The following is a 25,974-nucleotide window of genomic DNA, read 5'->3' as shown; positions in this document are numbered from 1 at the left end:
GCAAAGAGTAACAGCTAACCCAAAGAACGGTTTGAGTATATATATATCAAGATATCAACAACACTCCTCCCCTTGCTCCGACCAGAAAGGAGTGTTGAGATAAAAAAAAAAAAAATTCCCTTTCTCGTATCTAAAAACTCGTCATATCGATCCAACTCGCCACAAAACCTAACCTCCTCCCCCTCTCCCCCTGCATTCTCATCGTGAACTCCTCGAAGTTCAACTTAGCCCCGGACCCGCCACGTGCCTTGGCTTCCCTCTCCACTTGATTCAATCTGCTCCATCGTGCCAGCGTCTTCGGAGATGGAGGAAGAGGCGGTGAAGGCGGGCGGGGTTGTTTGTTGTTATCGTCAAAAGACGATGAGGAAGGTGATGGCGGCGGAGAGATAGAAAGGGAAGAATGCGAACGATCATAGTCCCCTGTGACGGAGAGGAACTGTTGTCGACGGGGGGATGACGACACCGATTGCTGAAAACGGAGACGGAGAGGGAGGGACTGATTTCGTGACCGCGGAGGGCGAGAGTGTTGGGAGCGTCGCTGTTGTGACTGTTGTTGGGCTGAGACGGAGGTAGATGTTGAGGCAGACTCGTATACGGGTGAATTCTCGAACATGGAGTGGCCGTATGGAATGGTCGTGGAGCTGGAGACTTCAGTTATATGGAGACTTCGGCCTGACGCGGATCTGTCTGGACGATTCTGGGGAAGGGTTGGATCTGGGGGCATGTAGAAGGACGTCTCTGCTACTTCATATGCATCTTCCACATACTCGGCATAGTCTGAGCCTTCTGGAGCTGGGGGAAACGGTTCCAGATCTGAGTCGTTAGGGAGGTTCTGAGGGAGAGTAGGATCTACGGTATCCAGGGATTCGCAAGGGGTTTCGGGGTGGTTTGCTACGTCATCTTCTCCTGAGGGAGATGCGGAGCGGTCGATAACGCCTCCGCGGCCCATAAAAGTATAATCTGAATCTTCCAGTTCCTGCTTGAGGAGCTTTTCCTTCGGTTGGGGGGTTGGTTTTCCTTCACCTTCCTCCTGGGCGAGCTCTTCCTCTTGCTTTTCAATATCAGCGCCCTCTCGTAGGTAATGACCTTTAGGGAGAGATGCAATAAAGTTATTGATCTCCTTCACCCATCGCTTTCTCTCAGTCTTGGTTCGACGTGCTTCCATTAAGAGATCTTCTTTCGGTTTGAATATGAGGTCTAAAAGTTCGTTAAGGCCCTGCTGGGTAACTTGGTACAGCACTTCCTTGCCGACATCCTTCTCGGCTTCAGGGATCTCAAACCCACCCCAGCGTTCAGCAACTGGGATGCTCCGGGACGATGTTGATTGATTCGACCTAGTCTCGTAATCGTTATCCGTGATGTCGTCCTGGAAGCGAACCTTGGATGATGATCTCGATCGTGGGGTAGGCGGGTGCGACTCCTCAAGTGGCCGGTGGTCAAAATCATCCACGACCTCTTGGAGCCCTTCTGCGTCATGGTATCCGGCAGGTGGGGTAGCGCCATCTTCCTCATCAGTATAGAATGTCCGCCTTGCCCATCTTTCGTCAACTCCCTCTCGTCTTATCCGTTGTATCCGTTCGCGATCTGCTTCATCGAGCCTCTGCATCGCACAAGTGGCGACCCTAGCTCTATCAACCGGATCGGTGATTTCATCCAGTGGTACGTAGGTTCCTAACGCATTAACTACGTCTTCAGGGCGAACTTGATCGTTAGGCCACTCGCTGTAGCTGCCCAGGTATGAATCGGAATCATGTCCGTCATTATCTTCTTCATCACCATATTCTTCTTCGTTAGGCTCTCTACGATGCCGACCATTACGTCTGCGAGATCGGGAAAAGGGTGGGTCAGGCAAACGTAGCCTGGATGTGAAGAGTGGACGGGTCCGCCCGTATGTATCTCTCACTGCGGCATCTCCAATAACAGCATTCCTATCGCCAGTGTCATCCCCATCTTCTCGCAAAATCCCTTCGTTGTCGATGATCTCCATATCGCCATACAAATTCGTACGCTTGCCTTCACCGATCCTCGAAGGCTCCCCAGGTGGGATATTTCCTGGGAACGCAGAAGATATTGGCTGGCTACCTAGGATAATATCTCTCGTACCACCCTCCAAGAAATCATCTTCCATCCCAGCTACCATATCCCTAGTCAACTCTCTGCTCAGAGTGTAGTAAGCCCTGAATATTCGAAGAAAATCCTTCCTTTCCACGTAACCATCTCTATCAATATCGTAACCCTCAAATATACGCCTCAGTCTCTCATGAACACTTTTATTACTGAAACTTGCTAACCCTTTTAAAAACTCTTCGAACCCGATCAAATTGTCTCCATTCGTATCGTAGAACGAAAACATCCGGTCATATATAAGACTCGGGGGCGGGGGCCGGATTGAGGTATTTGGTACAAAGCATCGGTCAAATGTCTTGCGGTCGATTGCCATATTTAGCTTATTGGGATCATTAACCCATTCAACGTTTGCTAGACATCGGAACTGATCCCACAACGCATCCAGCTCTGTATTCTCAAAATTGGTCTCCTTCATGAGCCTTTTGGCGAGGTTCCGTGGTAGGCTACGTGGGAGCATAGCTGGCTTCCCTGGATACCAAACGGGCTGTGGTTGTCGTGGGTTACCGAGGAAGGGGGCAGGAATTCGGACTTTGTAAAAGAGATGCGTCTTGATGTGGACCTGCATAGCCTCGCATGTTTCGCAAAGATCGTAGTCGATGCAGTTAGCGCATCGATACCTTACTCCCTGAATTGGCATCGCCCCACAGCTGTTACATGTCACTCCTCGATGAATATAGCCGTCTCGCCGCGCTTGGTCCTCAGCAATATGATAAAGCAAATTCAGCAAATTCTGTCCTTCGCGGGTTGGGGCGCCATCGTCATTCCCATCTCTCCACGAAAAAATGCTCTGATCATCCAAGGTGTCCGCTTGCTCAGGAGCTGGAACTGCTGGCGGCGGTGGATCCGTGGGGTTGAGGAGGCTTGTTCCAGGCCCCGTCAAGCGTATTGACTCGCCATTCCGTCTCCGGCGCCTTAACTCCTCGCCAAAATCGTCAGACTCGTTGAACCTTGTAATGGCAGCCGTGACGTTGGCTTCAGACAGCCCGCGGTCCAGCAGCTCGGTTGCCAGGTACTGCCATTCTCCTGTATCAAAGCGTATAGTATGCGAAGGCCGGAATTCCACGGCAAAAAAGTTATCGAGAAAAGCATTTTCCATAACTGATCGTATAAAAAGTGCGTGATCTCGAGATGCTTCGAGCTGCTGTTCAATCTGATCGACAGACGGTAGCTGCGACGGCATGAGGCGACACTCAATGGCGCGGCCATTTTCAATCTCCATCCGGAATGTCCCGTAAGCCTGTCCGGCTCTTTCTAACTGCTCAAGCGCCATTATATGTCCTGAGAAGTCTTGTGGCACACGCGACTCGCCACTGGGGAGAGAAATGCCGCCGCGGCGCCTCGTGGCTCTCCTCCGGACGGCATTGCGACGATGTAACGATGTATGGGACTGGGAGGTAATATAGCGGCTATGAGCATAAAAGATAGCGTATGCAGCTGCTACACCCGTCAGGAGATATATCGCAGGTCGAAATCGCGCGAGAGAAGTTGGGTGAGAAGAGATCTCGGACGACATTGTATGGTCTGTTTATCGGAACGCAGAGGGTCAATGAGTGGACATCATTCAAGCATGGAAGTCCACGAGCATCAGAACCGATGTGAATTAGTTTCGTGTTGAGCCGGCATTGTAGGAAGCAAGCTATAGAGGTTGCGAGCTCTGGAGCTCTATAACGAAAGTTGGATATAAAGGTTACCGTAGCAGGGTTGCTCTTTTTTGACGCTGGATGTTCGGTTCGGTTCCGTTTGGTTATGGGGGGTTTGGCCAGAGATACGTAGTTAGGGTTGACGGTTATTGGCTCGCCAACTGCTCAACAATAAGCGCGAGATAATTAACTTTTTTTATTTTCACTCCTTCAAACGGCCTTCAAACTTTTATCTTTCTTTAATGATAATGAATAAAAACGTTCTTCGTGATATTAAATTTAGCAAATTAAAACTTTACATGAGAACAACCCATCAGCCTTACCTGTACGTACTTGGTGAAAATCTGCCTACTATTCATCAATCAATTTTAGAACTTATAATTGAGGCATTGTTGATGCATGGTTGACGTATTCTAAAATGCTCGAAAGGAAAGAAATATCACTTTCGAAGCCCCTGTCAGTCATGAAAACCAATAACAGTTCAAGATGCAACCAGTTATTGCTTGCTCTGCTCTAACCTCTAGCACTGCGCCATCCCGAGATTTTCTAGCACAAATTCATGCTTTTCGATTGGCGATTGAACAAACACCGTAACCGTGTAAATGGACCTTTTGAAAACCTGAAAGCCTACTGGATAGACAGAGAGAAAAAGTAATAAAAACGTTAGAATCTTTCCTGTACTCTGGTGCTAAACATGTGGAAAGGAAGTGATCCACTGAAACCTTCCCCGAAAAACCAATGACACGACTTCGCGGAAGAACCGAAATGTGTCGGAAAAATATGTAGTTAGAGCTTTAACCCGGAGCTCAACGTAATGAGGGATGAATGACATGAAAGAGAAAAGCCGTTGCGTTATTGACCTCTCATCAACGGCTGAGAGCGTTTTCACGGATGAGAAAGGCACTGATTATCGTGAAAATGACGACAATAATTGAAAGGCCAAATGAACAGTTGACAGCATTCCCATAGCAATCTCGCACTATTCGCTGTATCCGTGGATCGAGAGTGTTGATAAAGTCCAGACTCTGGCGTACGCCGTTGACGATCTTATCGATATCCATATTGTTTCCAAGAACAGAGCGTAGACAAGTTCGGAGAGATTGTTGGACAACCGTGGACGAGAGTGCAAGTCCCATTACTGAACCCAATGATCGGAACAGATAAGAACATGCTGTTGCCACTGCCTGGTCCTGAGGGGTAGCACATGCAACTAGATGTTTATGTTAGGACAGTTACGTTGATCTCAAGTTAACAAGAGCAGAATTTTAGGGGGTGGAGGGGGGGGGGGAAACTCACTCAAGGAAATTAACGTAGTGGTTATGCTGATTCCATTTCCGAATGATGCGACGCACATTCCAGCGATAATCCCGGCGGTGCTTCGAGCAACAACTCCAGACCAAAGGAATGTGACAGTTACTCCTATAGTTAGAAGACAGTAGCCCATGATTGTGATCCAAAAATATTTGCCTGTCATTTTCATTACGACACCACCAAACAAGGAGCCAGAGACACCAGCCAAAATAGACGGTAAGAGTCTGATGCCAGCCCCGGTGGCAGAAACGCCCTCTGTGGCCTGGAAATATAGGGGGAAGTAAAAAAGAACCCCCATAAATCCGGCGAAACTAAAAAAGTTGCATGCATAGCAAGCGAATAGGCCCCTTTCAAAGATTATATGACTCGGGGCGAAAGGTTCATAGGCTACCCAGACTTCAACACAGAGGAAAATAATAAAGAGAACGGCTGCCAGGCACATGGATACGATAGTTATAGGGATAGACCAAGAGACATTGCTACCCCTGTCTGCTCCGATGAGGAATGCAAATACTGCTCCGACAAGGATTAATGCCCCTAGAAAATCTATTCGGCGGAGTTTCTGCAGCCAGTGAGCCTCTTCCTGTACGGGCAGATGTAGTATAAACGCCACGGATATGAAGGCTAGCAGACATATTGGACCCTGGAGGAGGAAAGCCCTTCAGAGAGAATCATGAGTTCCTGTTTTTTTTTTTTCTTTCTTTCTTTTTCTTTTCTTTTCTTTTCTTTTATTTCTCTCTAATTTCTTCTCCTTGCTTGTGAACATGAGAGCAGATACTTACCATCGCCAGCCAATATAGTCTGCCAAAATACCGCCTGTCTCAAAGTCAACGTGCCGGCTCCTTTCAAAATCACTGAAAAGAAAGCGGATGCGAGAGAGGACCTACCTACAGGTGCCCCAACTGCACTCCCGGTTGCCCATATGATATTAATGATGCCCTGCCAGACCCCGCGATCACGCAGAGGGACGATATCGCTCATAAGAATGCTTACGACAGTTGTCATGCCCCCACCTCCAATGCCTTGGAACACCTGTATAGATCCGTCAGTTGAGGAAACGGAGTGATTGGTGGTCAATTAATTCATGGCGACGAATTACTCTCGCAGCAATCAGCTCCTCAATATTCCTGGCGAGGCCACAGCAGATGCACCCAATTCCGAACACAGCATATGCAAAAAGCAGGCATGACTTGCGGCCGAATATGTCACTGAGACGGCCATAGAGCGGCTGGAAGGAGGTGAGGGTCAGGAAGTATGAGGTCGCAATCCAGCTCGTCAAATTCAGAGCTTGCAGGTCACTTCCAATCTTTCCGTAGCTGGATACGATGATTGTCTGGTCTGCTGCTCCAAGGAATATCTACATAGACGTCAAAATTTTGTTGGCCTGGCTCTCACGACTTAATTTAATTGAAGGGGAAGTTTTTGATAATATCTGTGGGGAGGGCGCTCACCCCAATCGACACCGCTGGCACGATGTATTTCAATTTCATCTGCGCGTCAGGTAGACCGCTGAATTGGGCTTCACGAGCAGAGCCAGACTCATTTTGGCCTACAGCTTCTTCATCCTGTCCATTGAGAACCGACTGCGCAGTGTGCGGATGCTTGGAGGAGTCATCATTGCCGAGTAGAGGCGACCTCTCCGATGGTCCAGCGCTTCCGCTAACAGAAGCCAACGTTGGATTTCTCATATTCTCATAGTAAACAGGATAAGACGAGCTGAGGCGTTGGCAGCGACGGACGGAAGGTTTTTTTTTTTTTTTTTAATGGGAGTAAAAAGAATGTCACCAACAACCCGGTGAATTGCGAAGATGTTCACCCACCCTCGAAGGGGTCAAAACTCACCCGATTCACGATAACGAGCCACGTGATGATAAGTTACTAAGCCCTCAGCCCCTGGGCCCCACCAAGTTCCAAGATATATCAACTTCCCGTAGTCAGTTATTATTATATGCCGGTCAATTGGGAGACCGGACTCACCACAGTCAACATATTTTAATCCACGCGAAGGCCGTTGAAAAAAGGATTTCTGTTATTTCCAATCTTACTTCCCCGCTCCCCCCTACCCATGTTATCTTTACAAGTTTATGCTTGATCAACGAAAAAAAAAAAAAAAAAAAAAAAAAAAAGGCATGTTGTTTAACTTGAACTGGAATAAAGATGGCAATGCTGGTATCCCATAAATTCATGATGGCCACGGAATGTTCTAAAGCGGGTAATAAAAAGAAGAGAACAGCGGTCTTAAGACAAACTCATAGTGATGTCGCCTCTCCGTCAACAGCGATCCTAGGAATCGCGCCACCAGGAGAGTCCGGCAATCTAGCCGTCAGCACTTCAACTCCATCCTCGGTAACTAACAACGTATGCTCAAATTGCGCTGATTTCATTCCATCTGCGGTGACACTGGTCCAATTGTCCGGCCAGGTCTTGTCTCGGTATGTGCCCAAGTTAATCATAGGCTCGATTGTAAAGCACATTCCGGCCTTCGCTTGCCCAACAGTCTTGCTCTTTCCATAGTGAGGGATGCTTGGTGTTGTGTGGAAGAGCTGGTTGATGCCGTGTCCACAGTAGCTCCGAACCACACTGCAGTTATTTTGCTTCGCATGTTTCTCAATGACATTACCTGGATCTCGGAATAGCATGCCCGGCTTCACCAGTGCGATGGCCTTGTCCAAACATTCTCTCGACGTCTCTACGACCCGAACAGTGTCGGGATCCGTACGGGCTTTTTCTCCAACGTAATATGTCTCGTTCAGGTCTCCATGAAAGCCCTCATGGTAGAGTGTGACGTCAATATTTATAATATCGCCATCTTCCAGGGGACGTTGGTCGGGGATTCCGTGGCAGATAACTTCGTTGATCGATGTGCAAACGGATTTCGGGAAGTGGACATAGTTCAATGGTGACGGATAGGACTGCGATAGTTGTTTTGATTAGTTCAACACAGATTTTTGCGAATAGCAGCGGGGGGGGATTGGTTCCTGACTTTTCTCTCCAAGCAAGCCCGGTGAACTAACTTGTCGATGTGGTCGGTGGTAACACCAGGCCTGATCTCTCGGGCTGCAATATCGAGCACTTCTCTCGCCAAACGGCATACTTTCCTCATTCCTTCCTGTTCCTGCGGATTGAGAATCGTAATATGATGTCGGCTGACGATTTTCTGTTCTGATCTGGGGATACCGTCTCGTGCATAATCGGGGGGAGGGATCGAATCAGGAACTGTGCTTTTAGGAGCAAGGGGGTATACGGGTCTCAAGGCGCCAGTGAAAGGATAGGTTGGGAACGGATTGAAGTGGCCGGTAGCTGGATCTGGTTCAGAAACTATTTTCGGTGGAAAAAGGTTGCTTAGAAGGTTACTTTTTTTGTGAATAGCTTTATGTTCGCTCTGCAGAATGAAAGCTCCAGTCAGCCTGGTGTGGAAGAGATTTGATGATGATGATGATGATGATGATGATGATGATGATGGCGTACCCAATTCCTCTTGAAACAGTCCTGAGAGCAGAAATGACTGTCGATGCCAATTTTCATGCATGACGGACACCGTAGGGATCCAGCATTGTTATTGCAGTCCAACCCTATGCACTTTTTGGAGTCCAGCTGCGTGGACGCCATCGCGGTGGACAGGTCCAAATACTGCGAGGGTCGACGGACTACTCCCTTCGAGAAGGGTAACTTATTATGCCTTACTTTCTTTGCTTTTTCGAGGGGGTAGTTCTGAAACCACAACGACGAGTACAGCTGTAGCGCTGAGATATTCCTGAGGATACTGAATGAATAAAAATCTCCAGAGAATCATCCATTGACAACAAGTTTCTCTAGTGCAGACAAAGTCTTGCGTGGAAGAAACCCATCGCGACCTGCCGCGGCAGCCGCCGACAGCCTTTTACAAACGCGCGGCAAATCGTCCACCATCAGCGCACATCACGTGCAGGATCCTAGCCCTAAAGGATTTCACTCAGTCGAGTTTTTGACCCCCTTTTGGAGACCAAACAAGCCCCGGTCCCCCGCGGAGATAAAAACTATCCCCAGGATCCTTGCCCGGGGGGGGAATGAGTAAGGGCTTATTTATTTAAATGTAGTTAATTGTACCTCCTCGAGCTGAATACTAACGTCGTATCCTTCTGGTTGCACTCGATATTTACGCAAAAAAGTTAGGCAGATATGGCAGAAACAAAGCAAAAGGTTGTCATAGTCGGTGCAGGCCCTGTTGGGTCTCTAGCCGCCCTCTACGCCGCCGAGCGAGGCGACATTGTTGAACTATATGAACTGCGTGGAGGTATGTAACGTTCCCTTAGATGACACGAGAGTAGCAGAGGAGGAAGGCCAGGACTCTGATGAATGCTGCCGGATTTGTTTGATCAATCGTGATATTACCTGTTTTTTTTTTTATTTGGATGTGTAAAGGGGAGCTTGACAATCTCTACTTTGTCTGGTAAAACAGATACGGGACCTTTCATATCAAGTTAAAAAAAAAAAAAAAAAAAAAAAAATTTCCTTTCATGTCGCCCCCTTTCCCAACTGGCTATGCTGCCATTGAAAAGAATATAACGAACGTCAAAATGCATAGACCTCCGCAATCCCTCGACCACCCCCCTGAACTTCACCAAGTCTATCAATGTGGCCCTTGCAGAACGTGGCATCAATACGATGAGGCGGATCAAGCGCTCTGGCTTTATAGATGCGATTCTCAAGGAAACCGTTCCCATGCACGCCCGCATGGTTCATAGAAAGAACCAATTGGGCAAGCTCTCACAGGAATCCCAGCCCTATGATGTTCACGGCAGGGTAAGGTTTTGATATAAAACTCCACAAAGAGCATCCATCGTCCATACCCATGAAATACCCAACAATGGCAGTCACTAATATCAGAATTTTCAGTACAACAATGCCATGGACCGTGGCCGCCTCAACGAGATCCTGCTTGATGAACTTGAGAACACGCCCAACGTGAAAATATTTTTCAACCACAAGCTAACGGGCGCCGATTTCAAAAACAAAAAGGCCTGGTTCGAGCGAAGGAACGCCGATGATCCCACAGGGGCAGCCACCACTACCACGCAAAACGGCAAATCCATTGCTGTCACCCGAGCACCAGAGATCGAAGTTCCTTTCGACTTCCTCATAGGTGCTGACGGTGCACATTCCGCTACCAGGTATCATCTCATGAAGTACGTCCCCATGAATTACCAGCAAGAATACGTCGATGTACTCTGGTGCGAGTTCCACATCGCGCCAACGGCAGATACAAATGATTTCGCTATCTCGCCAGACCACCTACATATCTGGCCCGGACGGGAATTCATGTTCATTGCGCTTCCTTCGCCGAATAAAACGTTCACGTGCACTCTCTTCGCGCCAGAAGCGCAATTCGCTGCCCTGGAAAAGGAGCCGGACACTCTCCTCGCATTTTTCAACAAAAACTTCCCTGGCGTGTCTCCGGAGCTTATCTCGCCATCCGCCCTACAAGAGCAGTTTAGAACGAACCCGCACCTCCCACTTATCAGCATCAAATGCTCACCATACCACTTTGGCTCCAGTGTCGTGATCATTGGCGATGCCGCCCATGCCATGCTTCCCTTCTATGGACAGGGTCTGAATGCCGGACTCGAGGATGTACGCATCCTCTTTGAGTATTTCGAGCAGAAAGGGGTGTATGGACACACGTCTTCCCAAAAATCGCAAGGGAACATCGACATCGACATCGACATCGACATCGACGCCGCCCGCGCTGCCGCTCTAGATGCATACACCTGCCAACGCACCCCGGATGCGCACGCTATCAATGATCTGTCACGCCGTAACTACCTTGAAATGCGCTGGGGGGTGACATCGCCGCTCTATCTTCTGCGCAAATATGTTGAAGAGACCCTGGACCGACGTATCCCAATTCTGGGGTGGTCAACCCAGTATGCCCGCGTGAGTTTTAGCAATGAGCGCTATTCAGAGATTGAAATGAAAGCAAAGCAGCAGGGCCGAATTCTAGTTCGTGTGTTGACGCTCATGCTGGCTTCGGTTATTGGTGCTGGCGGGTTTTGGGGTTGGAAAGGGATGTGGTGGGAGCGGCTGGGGAAGAAGTTCATGAGGGGTTTTTGGTAGAGAGATTCCTGAGGCGTGAACTTTCCAACTGTTCATTGCGAGATTTAGGTGCGTACGTGGACTCTTAATTGAAATATTGATTTGCGCGAGTTTTCTCGCGGGTTTGCTTCCTTTCAAGTATGATGAACAACATGAAGATAGATGGGTATATTCAACATATGTAATAACATTACCCAAACTATTGTGTAGTGATTAATGATTATTATTCGGTATCAAGATTTGATATACCAATTGAATGAAGTTTGCTTATATACAAGGAAAATGAACGAACCAATGTGAGCAAATGTCTGATGTATGGGCAATCTTGGCGGATACAACAATCAATCATTTTTTCCAAGATAAAAGAAAGTCCACAAGCAGAAGAAAAGGAGAGAGAAGAATGGAGCAAACCACAAATTGATGCCACAAGAGAAGTTGAACCACATACAGTACAGTGTAGTGCATATTTGTAGCATACCCGCCATTAGAAATTATATCCAATACGTCAAATCACAGAAAACAAAGCAGCAAGAACAGAAATAAAATAGAAAAACAGTAGTAGACCGTGGCAGAAACGACTTCCAAAAAAAAAAAAAAAAAAAAAAAAAAAAAAAAACTAATGCAGATACGTATGCATGGGTATGCAGGAGAAGATGGAAATAATGGACCAGTTGACGGATCGGACAGGCATTTCGTTGTCCCAGTTTTGCTCTCCACTTGAGATATTTGTGCGAGCAGTGTATATATATCTGTCCAAGAAAATAGGGTGGGAAGTTCGACGAGTAAGAAAGTTGTTTCTTCGAATGAAAGAATATACATTCTAAACAACGTGGATGAAGAGATAGCTCTCAGCGACAGTCAAGCCAGTAGGAAACAGGGACAAGAAGCACAAACTCAACTTCAATTTCTCCAAACACCGTGGGAGAAGTAAAATATCAAGTAACTGTTAGAAAATATGTTGTACTTCGCCCATGGAGCTGGTCTTGGGAGCATAGGGACGAAGGCAAAATGTGAGTTTTTGAAGGAGTGATTATTGTTATCACACCAAGATCCAGACAGAAAAACAAATCGTGCGATATGAGAACTTCCAGACCGTGGAGATTGTGACGAATTGACTTCTGCACAGATGAACCAGGAAATGATCGTCAGTTGGATAGCCCGGTAAACTGTCCAACACATCAAATAATCAAAGGATCGAAAACCACTTCTTGCCAAGAACTGAACATCAAGACGTCGGGTCAATGTTGCTTTTTGGGGTATCGATCCTTGGATAGAAAGTTAAACAGTTAAAACAGAAGTAAGAAACCACGATATTTTCGTTCACTTTACCAAACTTGGCTGCATTTCAGGAATAGAGAAAGACTTCTCCGCGCTGGGCGCGCCGGTCCCGAATTAAGTTTTCAGTTCCTCCGTATAGCTGGTCTAGATATTCCATTGTGGAAGCATCCTTGAGAATTTTTGCAACCTGAGTGCCTGCGGATATGAGCTGTAGGACGTTCCTATCATCTTTCACTGGCCTTGATTGATGCTTTGCAGCATGGCGCATTTCCAAGGAATTCTCCAGGACTGTCACAAACTGCTTGATCTGGCCATTATAAAGAACTCTGGCAGGAATTCGGCGCTTGGTAGCTAACCGTTTCAAAAGGTGTACCCATTCGGTCCATTCCCGGTCGGCTGGTGTTCTCACCTGTCTCTTGTCTGGTTCCACAGGAATAGGAAATCGATATTTTGCAACAAAATTGAAAGCACACCTGGCTAAACGATCATTAACTTCACAGAGGATTTTGTCTTGCTCTTGCACATCCAAACTGGTGGGTAGGCGAGGCAAATCTTTCTCCTGTTCCGCAATAGTCCTTGGGGAAGGCATATCTAAAAACTGAGTGGGACCATCAAACTCATCACGGTTGAATAGCCGCCTCTGTGGGTGATATTTGGCAATGCTTTTTGTGCTTTCTGGTGCGCGTCTCTTCGAATGATAATGAAAGAAATTAAATTGCTCGAAAGTTGGAGACTTAGGGTCTCGCATCATCAAGTCATGAGAAGGATGAACTAGATGAGTATCTATATCTCCACCAGCGGGAGGACGTGGCTGTTGTCCAGTTGATCCCAAGTTGGGAGCGGTGGAAACATTTGAATACCGGTCGTAAGGCGGGGTAGTGATGGGTATTCTACCAGAGTTACTGTATGAGATAGGCGATTCATTCAGTCTTCCTTGATTGGGTGATCGAACGGTTCCCAATGCCTCTCGAGAAAGCTCCCACGATGGAGATGTCCTATTTTTACTAAATTAAATGTCAAGATCTCAGTGTCCATGTCGAGTGGGTTATCGTGGAAAATCCAGATCTACCTAGAGTGGTACAGTCCGGAAACCCCTGGTGCTGGCCTATACGCCGGTGGCTCATATTCTCGATTCATGCCACTCGAGCTAACGTGACTTAATGAGTATATATGTATTTTGATAAAGATGGAATGCCAGCTCCGCTCCATGACTGTTTCACTAACCTTCGAGAAGGGGGAAAAGCAGCTATCTCATTGCTGACCGGATAATATTTCAGGTCAGCATCTGCCGCCCTCCCTTGGTAGTGGTAATATCCTTGATAAGACATAATGGGGGCCAGGTTCAATGGAACATCAATCAATATCTAAGAGTGAGTCAGAAAACAGCAGTAGGGGTTAAAGATGCGTTTTATACCGTATTAGATATATAGGTAGCCGCGGAGACGAGAAGTAATTGGCCTTGAGGCAACCAAGACGAAACAAGAGTCTCCACAGCAGAAGAGCTTCACGGATTGGTTATGACACCAGTGAAGATCGAAGTCGGTCCAGGAGACAATAGTTTTAGAAGCAACGTTTAAAAAATGTCATCTTATCTCAGTTTCTCAGTTCCAATGTCGCAGATGGAGAACATATGTATAGGAACCGATATGAATGATGCCACGTTTTTTGAATTGCTCCAGTACAATGCCTGAGGAAGATCAAGCGGGAGACACAAAAGGGCAACGGAACAAGGTTACACCGCCAAATCAGCTCAATGAACAAGATTTTGTTCTCCTAATGTCCATACAACTGGGGAGTGCTGTCCATCGGACACCAAATGTGAGCGCTTTCGCGTAACCCAGTTTAAACTTCAGATGAACGGCTGCGATTGGCAGTCAATATGTCTCAAGTGTAATCTCAAAAGCAAGGGAGCGTGTAGAGGACATAATGAAGGACACCAGCAGCTGGTTTGGAAGAGCCAAAGGGATGTGAAGAGGTGGAGCTGAGACTTAGTTTGGGCAGCAACGACAAGAAATGAAGTAGTTGAAAGGGTTGCCTCGAGTAGGGATCAACATCCAGCCAAGGTACTCTCCATTAACCGTGTCCGATTATAACGATAGCTTCATTAGTGTGTTCCTGTCGGCTAGAAATATGTCGCAAGGGAGACGGCGACAGGATAGTCGGTTGAAAATATTGGCGCAGTGGTCGCCCCCATGGCCAATAACGACACTGTGATGCAAACTGCACAGAAAAACAAGCTCACGAGATCTCATCTTAAATCACAACCAGGCGGTTCCAACATATCTCCGCATCCAAACATGTCGGATTTGCTGCGGCGGCCTTCTGGTCGTCGACAGGGATCAACTTGAACCGCCAATTAGCCAGCAATTTCTCTGCTACTCCGGCAATGCACGTAGCCATGAGCAAAGTCTGAAATGTCCAAGGAGCAAGAACTGCAGATGACCAATGAGTGGTCGTCCTCAGGATTGGGCAGGGAATATCATGACATGAAGTTGGGGCAATTGGGCACTGATGCGCATATCCATTCCGGCCCAATGTCGCGTATGTCGGAGCACTCCTATTTCAAACAGCTAGCTCTCCAAAAATAACAGTGATCTTGGGAGGTTGATGTAAGCAAAGATTTCCAACTATGACGCATATGCGTAACTGATAATGTGTGGCTGTATCAGACAAATAATGAGATGCATTACAAGTCAAGGCTGAAGACTTCAATGAACCAACGACTGATGTCACGTGGATAGTCAAAGCTACCGAGACACAATAGCCCCATGCCAACATCAATCTCTTGACTCCAGCTGCCAGCACCAGAGGAAATGGGCGGTTGGCCTTGGATATGCCACTTATGACATTTTTTGAACTCGAAAGAAGTCAGGTTGCCTGAGGCACTGCGTCAAAAACCAAGAACACATCCCAGCTACTGCCTGTTGGTTACATTTATCATGTTCTCGAATGATCAACCCAATAATACATAAAGAAGCCCCCTATGTCCTAGGTAGGTGACCAACTTCCAACGGAGGAAAATAAATTAGAAAAGAAGAAGTGTGTATGATGAGGGGGACGTGGAAGGATTGTCGAAAATAAGTAGAAGCAGCATAGTTATTCTTATCGAACATCGAAAACAAGTTCTGAAAATTCCACTATAAAAATAGCATGATTACACAAGAACGGAGTTCAATTCATCTTCTCCCACCACCACCACTACCTTACACTTAGGCCGACCCCTCTCCCTCTCTCCCTCTCTTTACACGATCCCCTTCCCGTCCACTCTCCTCGTCATCTTCTCTCTTCCTCTTTCCCCCTCCCGCACCATGCCCCCTTTCGTCCTTTAAGACCAATATAGACATATAATCCCTGCTTACCCTCCTAAACATTTCCTCCGCAATACGATCCTTCATCCTATCCACCCTACTCTTTTCCTTGGCCGTCATTATGATCCCTTCAAAATCCTTTCCCTCCTCCGACACAACAGGGAAACCCCATGGAAATATATCCATCCGCGATCTAGTCACCCGGAAAATAACTCTAGTGGCAGGTATCAAGCTCTCTAAAAAGTAGAAACACATATTGCAGACGTGGGTGCTAGTCCCAATGAAACTGACGGGAGGTATGTATTTTTGGCGGGAGGAATTCCGAATGGTGTTGGTATTCATAATACCCCTGTTCTGGATTCGATTGAGAAGAAAATGGAGAGCAATGGCACATTCGGGGTGAATGCGATGCTTGACCTCAGATTTCCTGGAGCCGATTCTAGAATCAACACTGCCAGAGAGCCTCATAGATCTGGGTATTGGGATGTTCGCAACATGAGATGCTTTCTGAGCGACGGTGTTCCAGGCGGTTAAAGTGGACGGCAGGGTGAACGAGCGCTCCAGTGTTTGGACGATGTTCACCCGTAGCCTTTTGTCAATAAAAAAGGAGCTGTATATTCGGGATCTAGCGTACCGAACAAGGATTTCAATAGAGCGGGGAATGGAAATGACGTTTCTAAGATAGTCATATATGTCGAAACCTATTGCATTCCATGAGTGACAACTTTCGATTTGATATGATGAATAGAGAGTAGTTGGACAAGATTTTAACATAACAGAAGCGCAATTGAAAATGGTATTAAGCCATGAAGGTAGATACACCATAAACATACCTGTATCTTGACCAATGTACGACAATTCCCGCCGCATGTAATAATTTTCCGATAGCTGTTTGACGGCGTCGACCAGAAGATGCATAGCGCAGAGGAACAACGACAACACCCGACTATTGTTTAAGGTCTCTTTCCCACGCTGAAGGACATTTTGGGCTACCCATTTTAAAAGGCACCGTATAGTAAGCAGGAGTGGCCTGGTTGCATACGTTATCACCGTGACAACATCCTGAGTACACTTATAGAGCTGCACTAAGCCGCTCGAGTCCGCACCCAATGGTTTTAGAATTCGCCGTATCAGACTATCAAAAGCGAACATATAGACAGCACGATGGACATTTCTGATTTGACTCTGTAGAGGAGTAAGCTCATTTTTACTCCTCGCCCGTATGAGACAACCCAGATATAAACCGTCCTTTTTCTGGATCCGTATATCATGTTTATGGCGTGCAATAGCAACTTTTTGAAGTTGGAGAAATACATGACGTATATAACCCAGTGTCTCTACTTGGATCAAGTTGTTTGAAGATATAGATAGAATAACTTCCTGGTGTGGTTCGTCAATTTGTACAGCAGTGGCTACCATATCGCCATTGGCTTGAGATGCAAGTAGCTTGGCGATAGAATCCAAACCAGAAGGAATGCGAGGTGGACGAAGGGGAATATCTGTTCTTCCATCACCCTTCCGAAGCTGGTTATACATGAGGGCATTGAGAGTTTCGATGTCAACGGGGCAAGCAGGTGTGGTACCACCATTCTCATCCTCCATTGCGTAGAAGAGCTGAAATAGCTAAATATCGATCCATCAAGATAATGGAGAAAGAGATATGAAATCCACCTTATTAATGGCGTTTCGAGGCAGAGATTTGAAAAACCTGCAGAACAAACATAACCTGCGGGCCGGGGGATACAACAATGAAAAGCGATCAATTCGAGTACATTGGAGTCAGATAAGGGTTTATCTCTCGGACATTTCTTTCACATCGTCGCCGGCTTGAAAGAGGTCAATGACAGGCGGTTCCATACAAGCGTAAAAAGGGGATATTATTATCAGTATCAGAGGTGATGTAAACCAAATTCGTGATACACAAGCTCATCGACGTCAACTCGCCGATAGTATGATATATGCTTCAGCTCTTCCCAGAAAAGTGCCATGCAGTCGTTCGAGATAAGAAATAACTGTGCCGGAATAAACTTGTCTGGAAAAGAGAGAAATACCAAGTTAATATTTAAACACACTCACGTGTACATGTTTAAAAGCATTCCCCACCGAAGCTGCTATTGGAAGAGAAGGAGCAGCGGAAATGCAAACAATGTAAATAATAAAATATGGAAGGAAACGGGGAGAGGGCAGACTCACCATCTCTAAAGTTTGTCCACGCGATATGCCCCTGAGCACGCACGACTCTTGCGCCCTTAAACAAATCCTCATCAGCGACTCTAATTAATCCTCCCGCTCCAATATCCTCTGACAGAAACGATATTTCTCCCCGAGGGACGTTTGTGTCGCCAGTTAACTTTACCGCTTCCAACCTTTGTCGCGGAGGAGAAGACGGGGACGGGCCTTCCGTCGAGGAAGATGTGGAGATTGACGACTTGTCCTCCGTGTCCGGGTGTTCATCATCCAGGAAATCTATGACCGGGCCATCCCTCTGCATCACCAGAAGGAATTCGGATCCATGGCCAGAATAATCTCCCACCCATACACCCCGGTAAGGCTTCTCTGGAGTGGGTGTATACAGCTCTGGCTGCAACGTGGCAAACGTGGTTACCCCACGTCTAGAAGCCCCTTCTTGATATGCAATCCCAAGGTGGCCAATCTGTGCCCATCGCCTCAGTTTAAAAGTTGACAGACAAATGTCTTCATATGTCCGCGGTCTCTCAGGCTCTCGCTCCCACGACGACGACAGCTCTTCTGAGACATCTACCCGTTCATCAGATGGTATAATTCGCGGCGGCCAAACATTTTTTTGAGTATCCTCTTGGTCCTCATGAGGTATCCTAGCACATAGCATAAAATTGGTGACCATGCGGTATTCAGGGTAATGCCTGGCTATGTTTATCTCCCCCAATGAATATTTACTGTAGTGCCTGTTAGGCGATACGATAAAATTGAAGAGTTCAACCACAGGATCATCCATCAGCAAGGTTACCTCCGGATTGAAAGAGTGAATAAGAACTGTCGGATCCTTAGACCATTGCTCGAATTGGCGGAAGCTGTGTCGCGCAACGACACGGAAACCTTCAATCATTGACCTGTACGGGTTGTATCTCGTCATTATAAGATTCCCCGTGTCTTTCTGATTGGAAAACCAAATCTTATTGCGCACTAAGAACCACATTGGATATTGGGATATGTATAGTTTTCTCCATGAATTAAATGGGGCAGAGCTGCTGAGCGGCCTCGGGATGTTTGAGTTCACCAGATTCATCCAAATATTGTCATTCTGGGTGTGTTTGCGGAGACGGTGGCAAGTTGCAGACATTGCCGCCAGACTGGGGGGTGGGAGGAGAAATAGAATCATATAAAGGATCTCTGAAGGTAAAAGTGCAAAGTGGGCGACATTCTCAGGAGATGTGCATGTTTTTGTGTCCATTTCTGTTGTATTTGGGTGACGATCAGATAAAGGAGAAAGATTTGGGAATCACCCCGCCTCCTGAATATGAAGTTGAACTTGAGAGGGTAACGTTATCGAGTTTGAATTTAGGACCAAAGTAAACTCCAGTTATCCACTACAGCGATAACAGTGTGAGTTGTCACCTTGCTATACGAAGTTATCGAATATTGCTGAGGATGTTCGATGTTGAAGAACATGAGCTGTCGGATAGCTGCTAAGATGATATTTGAAGAGGGGTGAGAAGTTCGCTGATGACATCACTCAATGGTTGCTTCAAATAAAATTAAGCGCTGGCTTGATTGATTCACAGGAATAAATTCTCAATGGCAACACTATGTAAATTACACTCCACTATAATAATAGTTAACTATTCAAGCAACTGAATTCAAGGCATAATCAGCTCCAGAGGCATCTCATATCCCCTTTTCTAGTATTTGCTTGCAATCAGAGAAAACCTCCACCAATTCTGATCAAATTCCTAGGGTAAAGAATCAACCCGCAAGCAACACATTTGTTGACCATATCAATATGTGTTTCAGTGTCTATGCAATCCAATTCCATACACGTCTAGAAAAAGGAAACAAAAACTGCTCCGTACATATGCAAAATAGTCCGCCAGCTCCACAGGGCAAAAAAAAAAAAATATGTGCTGTACATGCATTCATAAACATGTTCCTACAACAAACCCATTCATCTAACCTCACAGCTTCGACCCTTTCCGCTCCCACTCCTCTACCCGCTTCATTCCACCCTCCTTCTCCCTCAAATCCTTCTCCGCTTCCCTCTGCGCCTCCGCATGATCATTCCCACAATTCTGCAGAATCGCATAAGTCTCCTTAAACATCTCTCTCCTCATTAATCCATAAACCCCGGAAACGGGCATGGTCGTTAATTTTCTCTTCTCAATCAACGCCAGCGCCTCATCTAGACCACCGAGGCCATCGACGATGCCGTGCTCGAGCGCTTCCTTGCCGCCAAACCGGTGTCCCTCAAGCACTATGCTTCGGAATGTGAGCGGGTTTGCGATTTTCTCTCGGAAGATAGAGCACATGGCGGGCTTGAGGGCGGCGCCGAAGTTGATCTCGTTTAGGCATAGAAAGCCGCGCGAAGGGTTAAAGATGCGGTAGTCGTGGTACATGGCCGTCATGAAACCCCCGGCAAAGGCATGGCCATTTATTAAGGCAACGGTAGGAAGGGGGTAACTAAAGGTAGTTCCCAAGTATTATTAGCTAATAGGCTTTTCAGGGATGAAAAGAGAGACCAAAGGGTATTGCAACATTATCCAACTCACGTTAAAAGCCGCTTGAATAGGGCGAAAAGCTGGTTTTCGAAGAAGCCCTTTGTCGCAACGGCTTTTTCAAGATCTAAGCCATTGCTGTAGAATTTCTGGATGGCGGAGGTGGTAATGAAGACTCCGGGAGGATACTTGAAGTGGATGATGTCCAGAGCCAGGAGCATAGCCTGACAGAAATCTTCTGTTAAACGGTTATCCGGCTGAAAATTGAAGGTCAGTAAGTATACGGCATCCTGCGGCTGGGTGCATGTTATCACACCCTCTGACTTCTGGACCGTGAAGAGGGGTGATGCCATGGTTGGGAAGTAAGGGGCGGCTAAAGGATAACTGGTTGATAAAAACTAGAAAGATTATTCAAAGTGTAATAATCATAATAGTGTGGGTATCATGAGAACGCTGAGAGGAAGTGTAAAATGCGTGTGCAGAATTGTCAGGTAAACGAGAAACTCTTGAGATTCTAGCTAGTTCTACCTGAGCCTATATATGAAGGTAAGGATACAATGCCCATTATTGATTAGCCGATGCGTATTCCCAGGTTAGAAATATTATCGTCATCAATTAGTTGCTTGAATGGGAGATAGAAGATTATTCTCCTTCAATCCAAGCGGAAAACGAGCCTCGGCTGCCAAGGGTCGGGCAAAGCACTGGACTCTGGGGGTCATGTGACCACGCAGCCAGGTTGGTTGGTTCTTCCATTTGGTGCGAGGCAATTAGCTAAGCTAACTAATATAAGCGTATATCACGTGAGGTGGGGCGGCTACCCCCGACAGGTTTCTTCCAAGACCCCTTAAACGTTAAACCTCCATTACCAAATCCATCCACGGTATAACTAACTATCCATTTCATTTTTTTTGTCGGATGCTGAAATTCGAAGTCACTTGCACATGCCCAATACCTTCTTATTTTTTGAACAGGCTTGTCAATTAATTCGGACTACAACGCAAATAAACTGAAGTCCTCGTCTGCATGTCTCTCAGTGGGTAGCCCGATTAACAATTACAACTTCATTTCGACTAAATTTATCTGTCCTGAGCACTCGGGCCTGTCGCCTTTCTTTGGCTTTCTTTGATTGAACGTGGTGGGGAATACTTATATGTTAGAAGCACTGAACAGGGGCGAGCCTTGTAGGTACGCATGCATACTTGGCATAATCTGGAGCGATGTCACTAAAACCCCGGTCTTTGGGATACGAAACTTAGAATGCAATATGTGCGAACATTTCTGGAATATGGGACTCGCCAGGCAGTTGATATATAGCTGAATCAATCACATGTATCATTTTGAATGTGCATTTCCCACAAACACTGGAATGATCTAGTGCAATATCAAGATTACCAACTTTTCTCCTCCCATGGCTATAACCAACGGAACTCCAAGAAATGAACTTGCTTGGTATTTTGGCATTGATAATTTTGCTAAGTGCATATATCCGTATTCTTGTAAACACCGGCCGGCATTTTCCAGTTGACATTACCCTCAAAGTAAACCATCCTCTGATTCCTTCAGCCTGATTAAGTCTTGGGTGACATGTGATACTTGCACACTCGTGGTGAGCTCACAGCCGAGCCCTGTCAAAATGGCCTCTGTCGTAATGGGCCATTTATTGGCTGTGTCATATATTCTGAGTAATGAGGCAGGCCACCATTCGACAGAAGAAATGGATAAATACGTCAACGGGGAGCGCGTTGTGAAGTGGTTGGTTTGTCCCGTTTGGGTATGTTGTTTACCTCTAACCCAATGGGGGCAATTCTTGAACCACCAACAACAAACCTTGATTTACTCCGTATTTGCTCCATATTGATGATTTGCCGCCAGCTGAAAGCCTCTCAACCACGCGTGGATTTGTCTAAAAGATGTCGAAAGACGCGTGAGCTCGGCCAGCTTGAGGTCATTTCCTATCTATCAATCAGTTATCCGTCCCGCTCGACTAACTAATAGTGGGTTTTTGTTTTGATTTTCCCGGTTGGGGGATGAGCTGGCGGCCTACCCAGAACATATATTCAGCGTGTTCCACGAAGTGCCAGCAGCACTGCAGCCGAAAATAAACAATTCCTTTGATTCCCCTTCAGTGGGCAGTTGACTCTGCGCGTCCTCGTCTGCAAATAGTGACACAAGCTTGTCATTTCAGATACTTCGATATTCCAGCTTGCACCTGTTACCACAAGCCCCTGGTTGTACATTGCAATCTCTGGAAAACATAAATAATAATTTGAAACAGGGTAAGTGGGGTTACGAAGTCTTGTTTTTGGGGATATCTTTCGAAAATGTGCCCAGCGATGTTACATGGTTCACATTTTATCCGGAGTCAATGTTGTTTTGTCGTCATCTCTTTCCCGGTACACACGTTGAAATGGAGCTTTTTTTCACGCGTTATGGCCAATTTACTAATTTCTGCAGCATCAGATCGTATAAGTCATCATACTGCTGTGAAATTCTGACAGGTCTTACTTGTTGCAGCTGCACATCAGGATGGGAACCAGAAATAAGAGGTCATTCAGCAAGCCTGATCACGGATCGTATACAGCGTCGATGGAGAGTAGCGGACGGATAGAAAATAATCCCGAAAGCATTTTGCCGTCGCGATCTTCTCTCATGGAACCTCGAACACCCACCAGAATAGGGAAAATATCGAAAAAGGTCAGATTTTCTGATTCTGGCCTCCCAATACAACAACTGTCTAGCAATATAGACAGCAACCTGTCAACTGGTTTAACACCGGCGATTAAGCGGACAAGACTTGTATCTGAGAATTCTCCATCAATAAAAGAACCTAGCGCTAAAAGGACTCGTCGTCGCTGCTCAGAACCTAACTGGCGAACCGACAACAATGGGGTAAAATATGAGTTGCCGGAACTACCGACCGAAGCCCAAACGTTCCAGTTTTTATCCTGCAGCGCAATCCTTAATGCCAGAGCTAGACGGCGCATTGCACGGTTTGGGCTTAGTGAAGAAATGAACAACATCAATGAGAGAAAGAAAAAGAAGGAAAGGGAGGAAAGGGCAAAGGAAGAAGAGCTGATGAATCTGAGGCGAGAATTAAGCGCCTTACGTGAAGTGAAGACTGAAGCACAAGATGACAGCGTCCCGTACACTCCGGAGAGAATTAGGGAGCTGTCCGAGGCAAGACATCGGATTGCGGAATTGGAGACCTTGTTGAAGAAGTATGAGGATTCAGCACGTGCGGAAAGTCTGTCAATATCCCCGCCTGCAAATGAGGATGAAGAGATGATATTTGTTGGTGACGACATTACGATGATGGACAATGACATGCTCACCGCTTCGTCAAGCCCAGTTTCGTCGCGACTGTCCTCAAATCGCCGGCGTACTTCAGATGCATGGACTCAAATCGCTCGACAAGATACAGAGCAAGATGCAGAGAACAACGCTCTATCTGCCCAACTCCACAATGTGAGACAAGAGAAACGTGCACTTTTCAGAGATTGGTCTTCTCTTTTGGGATCCAATAATGTGGATAGAGGAAATGGCTCTCAAGCAGAGAGCCCTCCAAACCGTTCAGCTTCCCCTCCACCAAATTTCTTACCTCAAATCGTCAGTACGCTACGCAAGATTTTGTCTCGAGAATCAAAGGCTATTGGAAAACTCGAAAGTGTAGCTAAAGGCCTCTCCGGCCACGGGTTTGATGGTGCCAGTGCATCTGAAATACTGTCAAATATGAGCGTTCGCTTTCGCCAAGCCAGAATCGAACTCGAACGAGCTGTTCCTGGTGAAACAGCAAATGGAGATTTAATGAACTGGAAAGAAATTATCGATGCACTTGTAGAGCGGATTAACAACTTAGTCCAGAATCTTGCATTGATCCACGAACAGGTTACTGGTTGCGAAAATCGAGAAGCTGCCTTGCGGAACCAGTTCAATATGACATTGCATCGTTTGGAGCAATCGAACAAAAAGAACAAGAATCTCGAAGAAGTTAGCGACTCCATGGCAGAAGACATGATGCATATTCGGATGAAGATGCAGAAACTGGGGCAAGAAATCAATGTCCTGGAAACGGATAAAGTCCGCCTCAATAGTGCAATTGCAAGTTACAGAGCCGATCTCAAAATCCTAGAAGAGCTAAATATGAAACTTGAAGACGACACAATCGCCTCCATGCAAAAAGTCGCCGAGCTAGAAAACGCAAACTCAAACTTACATAGTGAGAATATGCGGGCGAAGGAGGATATTGCCAAATTGGAACAGAACATAATCGATCAACAACGAATCCGTGAAAAGATGCAAAAACTTCTGGACAAGCGTACCGCAGAGCTATCATCTCTTGAATCGAAGATACAACAACTGAAATCCGAGCATGACCAAGCCATTGCTTCCCAATCGCAAAATCACGATAAACAGCTAGGAGCCATGAACGTTCGCATCTCATTAATCACCAACGCGCTCAATGAAACCCAATCAGATATCGAAACGCTTCGTGTAGACAAGGCTCGTTTGCAGTCCCGATTGAACTCCCTGCAAAAGCTGTTCTCGAAAGAAAAAATCCACACCGCGCGAGAAAGAGCCAGCGGAACTGTCAGGGAACTCATGGAGTGGGAAAATGGGATGTCTGCTTTGTATGGTGGCATTGATAGTCCTAAGGACCACCAGAGCGGACAGAACGATAGCGAAGTTCGCACCACGATTAACAATAGTGGATTTGCACCGATTGGGAGCGAACCCATTACGCCGTCATGCGATAGGTTTGTGAACGTGGAGGTCTACAGAGGGGATAAGAGGAAGAGACGGCGACCGGATTCTGGGATTGGGATTTTGGAAGAAGAGGAGGAGGAGGAGGGTGGAGATGCCTTGGAGGATTCAGGAATCGGGAATCGCGGGTAGGTCGTGCCGTGGCACTCTACATCGCTCATGCGAAGTTACATTCGTTGTGGATCTCTCTTATGTTTGCTCTTTGGATGTTTGCTATCTACACACCTTTTTGGGGTCATATATCTTCATGGTCCTTTTGCAATACTATACTGTTTCTTCTTTATACTTTTGGATACTCGAGGAGATTTGGCAGACAGATGTTGTACAATATGATAACATTCCCAAGTTTTCAGCCTTGGTTTTGCTGGGGAAATTATCAAATGGGGTTTCCTCTTGCGTTCGCAGACGCCAGAAATTCGACACCCCGTTTTCACAGGAATATTGATTCAAGGGTCGCAGCATTGAAATCGGCAGAGCTGACTTCTGCTAATGGGTCGAAATGGCGAGGCTGAATGGATGTTGATACAATACCCGGTCCGCGATCCCTGATAAAACCCCGTCAATCCCATTCATTGCCTTTAATTTAGTCACTCGAGGTTTGAAATTGCATGAAGATGATCGTGGTCGAAACAAGAAAAGACGGTGGTTGAATGTCTCTACAGAGCTAATGCACCCCGCAGGCCAAGAAAGCCACACCCGTATGCATGGATTCCGAACCATGACCCTAACGATCACGACTGTCGTATTGTTATCATTCAATTGCTGATTGATTTATTGATACATTTGGAA

General features: G+C 46.5%; 11 protein-coding genes across 11 annotated transcripts; 3 read left to right on the top strand and 8 right to left on the bottom strand.

Annotated features, from left to right (window-relative positions):
- Window positions 1–130: 130 nt before the first annotated feature.
- PADG_01298 (uncharacterized protein) lies at window positions 131–3,640 on the bottom strand (the record flags this gene model as incomplete). Its single annotated transcript, XM_010759100.1, has 1 exon — window positions 131–3,640. One exon carries the CDS (start codon window positions 3,638–3,640, stop codon window positions 131–133), a length of 3,510 nt encoding a protein of 1,169 aa, XP_010757402.1.
- A 993-nt stretch (window positions 3,641–4,633) lies between these two features.
- Window positions 4,634–6,766, bottom strand: PADG_01297 (uncharacterized protein; the record flags this gene model as incomplete). Its single annotated transcript, XM_010758552.1, has 6 exons — window positions 4,634–4,977; window positions 5,064–5,737; window positions 5,861–5,898; window positions 5,970–6,110; window positions 6,178–6,435; window positions 6,530–6,766. The coding sequence occupies 6 exons, from the start codon at window positions 6,764–6,766 to the stop codon at window positions 4,634–4,636; spliced, it is 1,692 nt and encodes a 563-aa protein (XP_010756854.1).
- A 561-nt stretch (window positions 6,767–7,327) lies between these two features.
- Window positions 7,328–8,687, bottom strand: PADG_01296 (methionine aminopeptidase, type I; the record flags this gene model as incomplete). The annotated part of the gene is made up of 3 exons (XM_010759099.1): window positions 7,328–7,990; window positions 8,062–8,460; window positions 8,547–8,687. The coding sequence occupies 3 exons, from the start codon at window positions 8,685–8,687 to the stop codon at window positions 7,328–7,330; spliced, it is 1,203 nt and encodes a 400-aa protein (XP_010757401.1).
- A 549-nt stretch (window positions 8,688–9,236) lies between these two features.
- On the top strand, window positions 9,237–11,171 carry PADG_01295 (kynurenine 3-monooxygenase; the record flags this gene model as incomplete). The annotated part of the gene is made up of 3 exons (XM_010759098.1): window positions 9,237–9,351; window positions 9,643–9,860; window positions 9,954–11,171. 3 exons carry the CDS (start codon window positions 9,237–9,239, stop codon window positions 11,169–11,171), a joined length of 1,551 nt encoding a protein of 516 aa, XP_010757400.1.
- A 614-nt stretch (window positions 11,172–11,785) lies between these two features.
- PADG_11235 (uncharacterized protein) lies at window positions 11,786–12,081 on the top strand (the record flags this gene model as incomplete). The annotated part of the gene is made up of 2 exons (XM_010759498.1): window positions 11,786–11,889; window positions 11,916–12,081. 2 exons carry the CDS (start codon window positions 11,786–11,788, stop codon window positions 12,079–12,081), a joined length of 270 nt encoding a protein of 89 aa, XP_010757800.1.
- A 414-nt stretch (window positions 12,082–12,495) lies between these two features.
- On the bottom strand, window positions 12,496–13,756 carry PADG_01294 (uncharacterized protein; the record flags this gene model as incomplete). Its single annotated transcript, XM_010758551.1, has 3 exons — window positions 12,496–13,432; window positions 13,498–13,575; window positions 13,653–13,756. 3 exons carry the CDS (start codon window positions 13,754–13,756, stop codon window positions 12,496–12,498), a joined length of 1,119 nt encoding a protein of 372 aa, XP_010756853.1.
- A 794-nt stretch (window positions 13,757–14,550) lies between these two features.
- PADG_11234 (uncharacterized protein) lies at window positions 14,551–14,828 on the bottom strand (the record flags this gene model as incomplete). The annotated part of the gene is made up of 2 exons (XM_010759497.1): window positions 14,551–14,648; window positions 14,708–14,828. 2 exons carry the CDS (start codon window positions 14,826–14,828, stop codon window positions 14,551–14,553), a joined length of 219 nt encoding a protein of 72 aa, XP_010757799.1.
- Window positions 14,829–15,637: 809 nt separating this feature from the next.
- Window positions 15,638–17,338, bottom strand: PADG_01293 (uncharacterized protein; the record flags this gene model as incomplete). The annotated part of the gene is made up of 2 exons (XM_010758550.1): window positions 15,638–16,437; window positions 16,570–17,338. 2 exons carry the CDS (start codon window positions 17,336–17,338, stop codon window positions 15,638–15,640), a joined length of 1,569 nt encoding a protein of 522 aa, XP_010756852.1.
- Window positions 17,339–17,625: 287 nt separating this feature from the next.
- PADG_01292 (uncharacterized protein) lies at window positions 17,626–19,166 on the bottom strand (the record flags this gene model as incomplete). The annotated part of the gene is made up of 2 exons (XM_010759097.1): window positions 17,626–17,768; window positions 17,930–19,166. The coding sequence occupies 2 exons, from the start codon at window positions 19,164–19,166 to the stop codon at window positions 17,626–17,628; spliced, it is 1,380 nt and encodes a 459-aa protein (XP_010757399.1).
- A 721-nt stretch (window positions 19,167–19,887) lies between these two features.
- PADG_01291 (uncharacterized protein) lies at window positions 19,888–20,777 on the bottom strand (the record flags this gene model as incomplete). The annotated part of the gene is made up of 2 exons (XM_010759096.1): window positions 19,888–20,389; window positions 20,479–20,777. 2 exons carry the CDS (start codon window positions 20,775–20,777, stop codon window positions 19,888–19,890), a joined length of 801 nt encoding a protein of 266 aa, XP_010757398.1.
- Window positions 20,778–22,950: 2,173 nt separating this feature from the next.
- Window positions 22,951–25,317, top strand: PADG_01289 (uncharacterized protein; the record flags this gene model as incomplete). Its single annotated transcript, XM_010758549.1, has 1 exon — window positions 22,951–25,317. One exon carries the CDS (start codon window positions 22,951–22,953, stop codon window positions 25,315–25,317), a length of 2,367 nt encoding a protein of 788 aa, XP_010756851.1.
- Window positions 25,318–25,974: the final 657 nt, after the last annotated feature.

Source organism: Paracoccidioides brasiliensis (genome assembly GCF_000150735.1).
Source record: "Paracoccidioides brasiliensis Pb18 unplaced genomic scaffold supercont2.2, whole genome shotgun sequence".
Lineage (NCBI taxonomy): Eukaryota > Fungi > Ascomycota > Eurotiomycetes > Onygenales > Ajellomycetaceae > Paracoccidioides > Paracoccidioides brasiliensis.
This window is presented reverse-complemented; position numbering and strand designations above follow the sequence as displayed.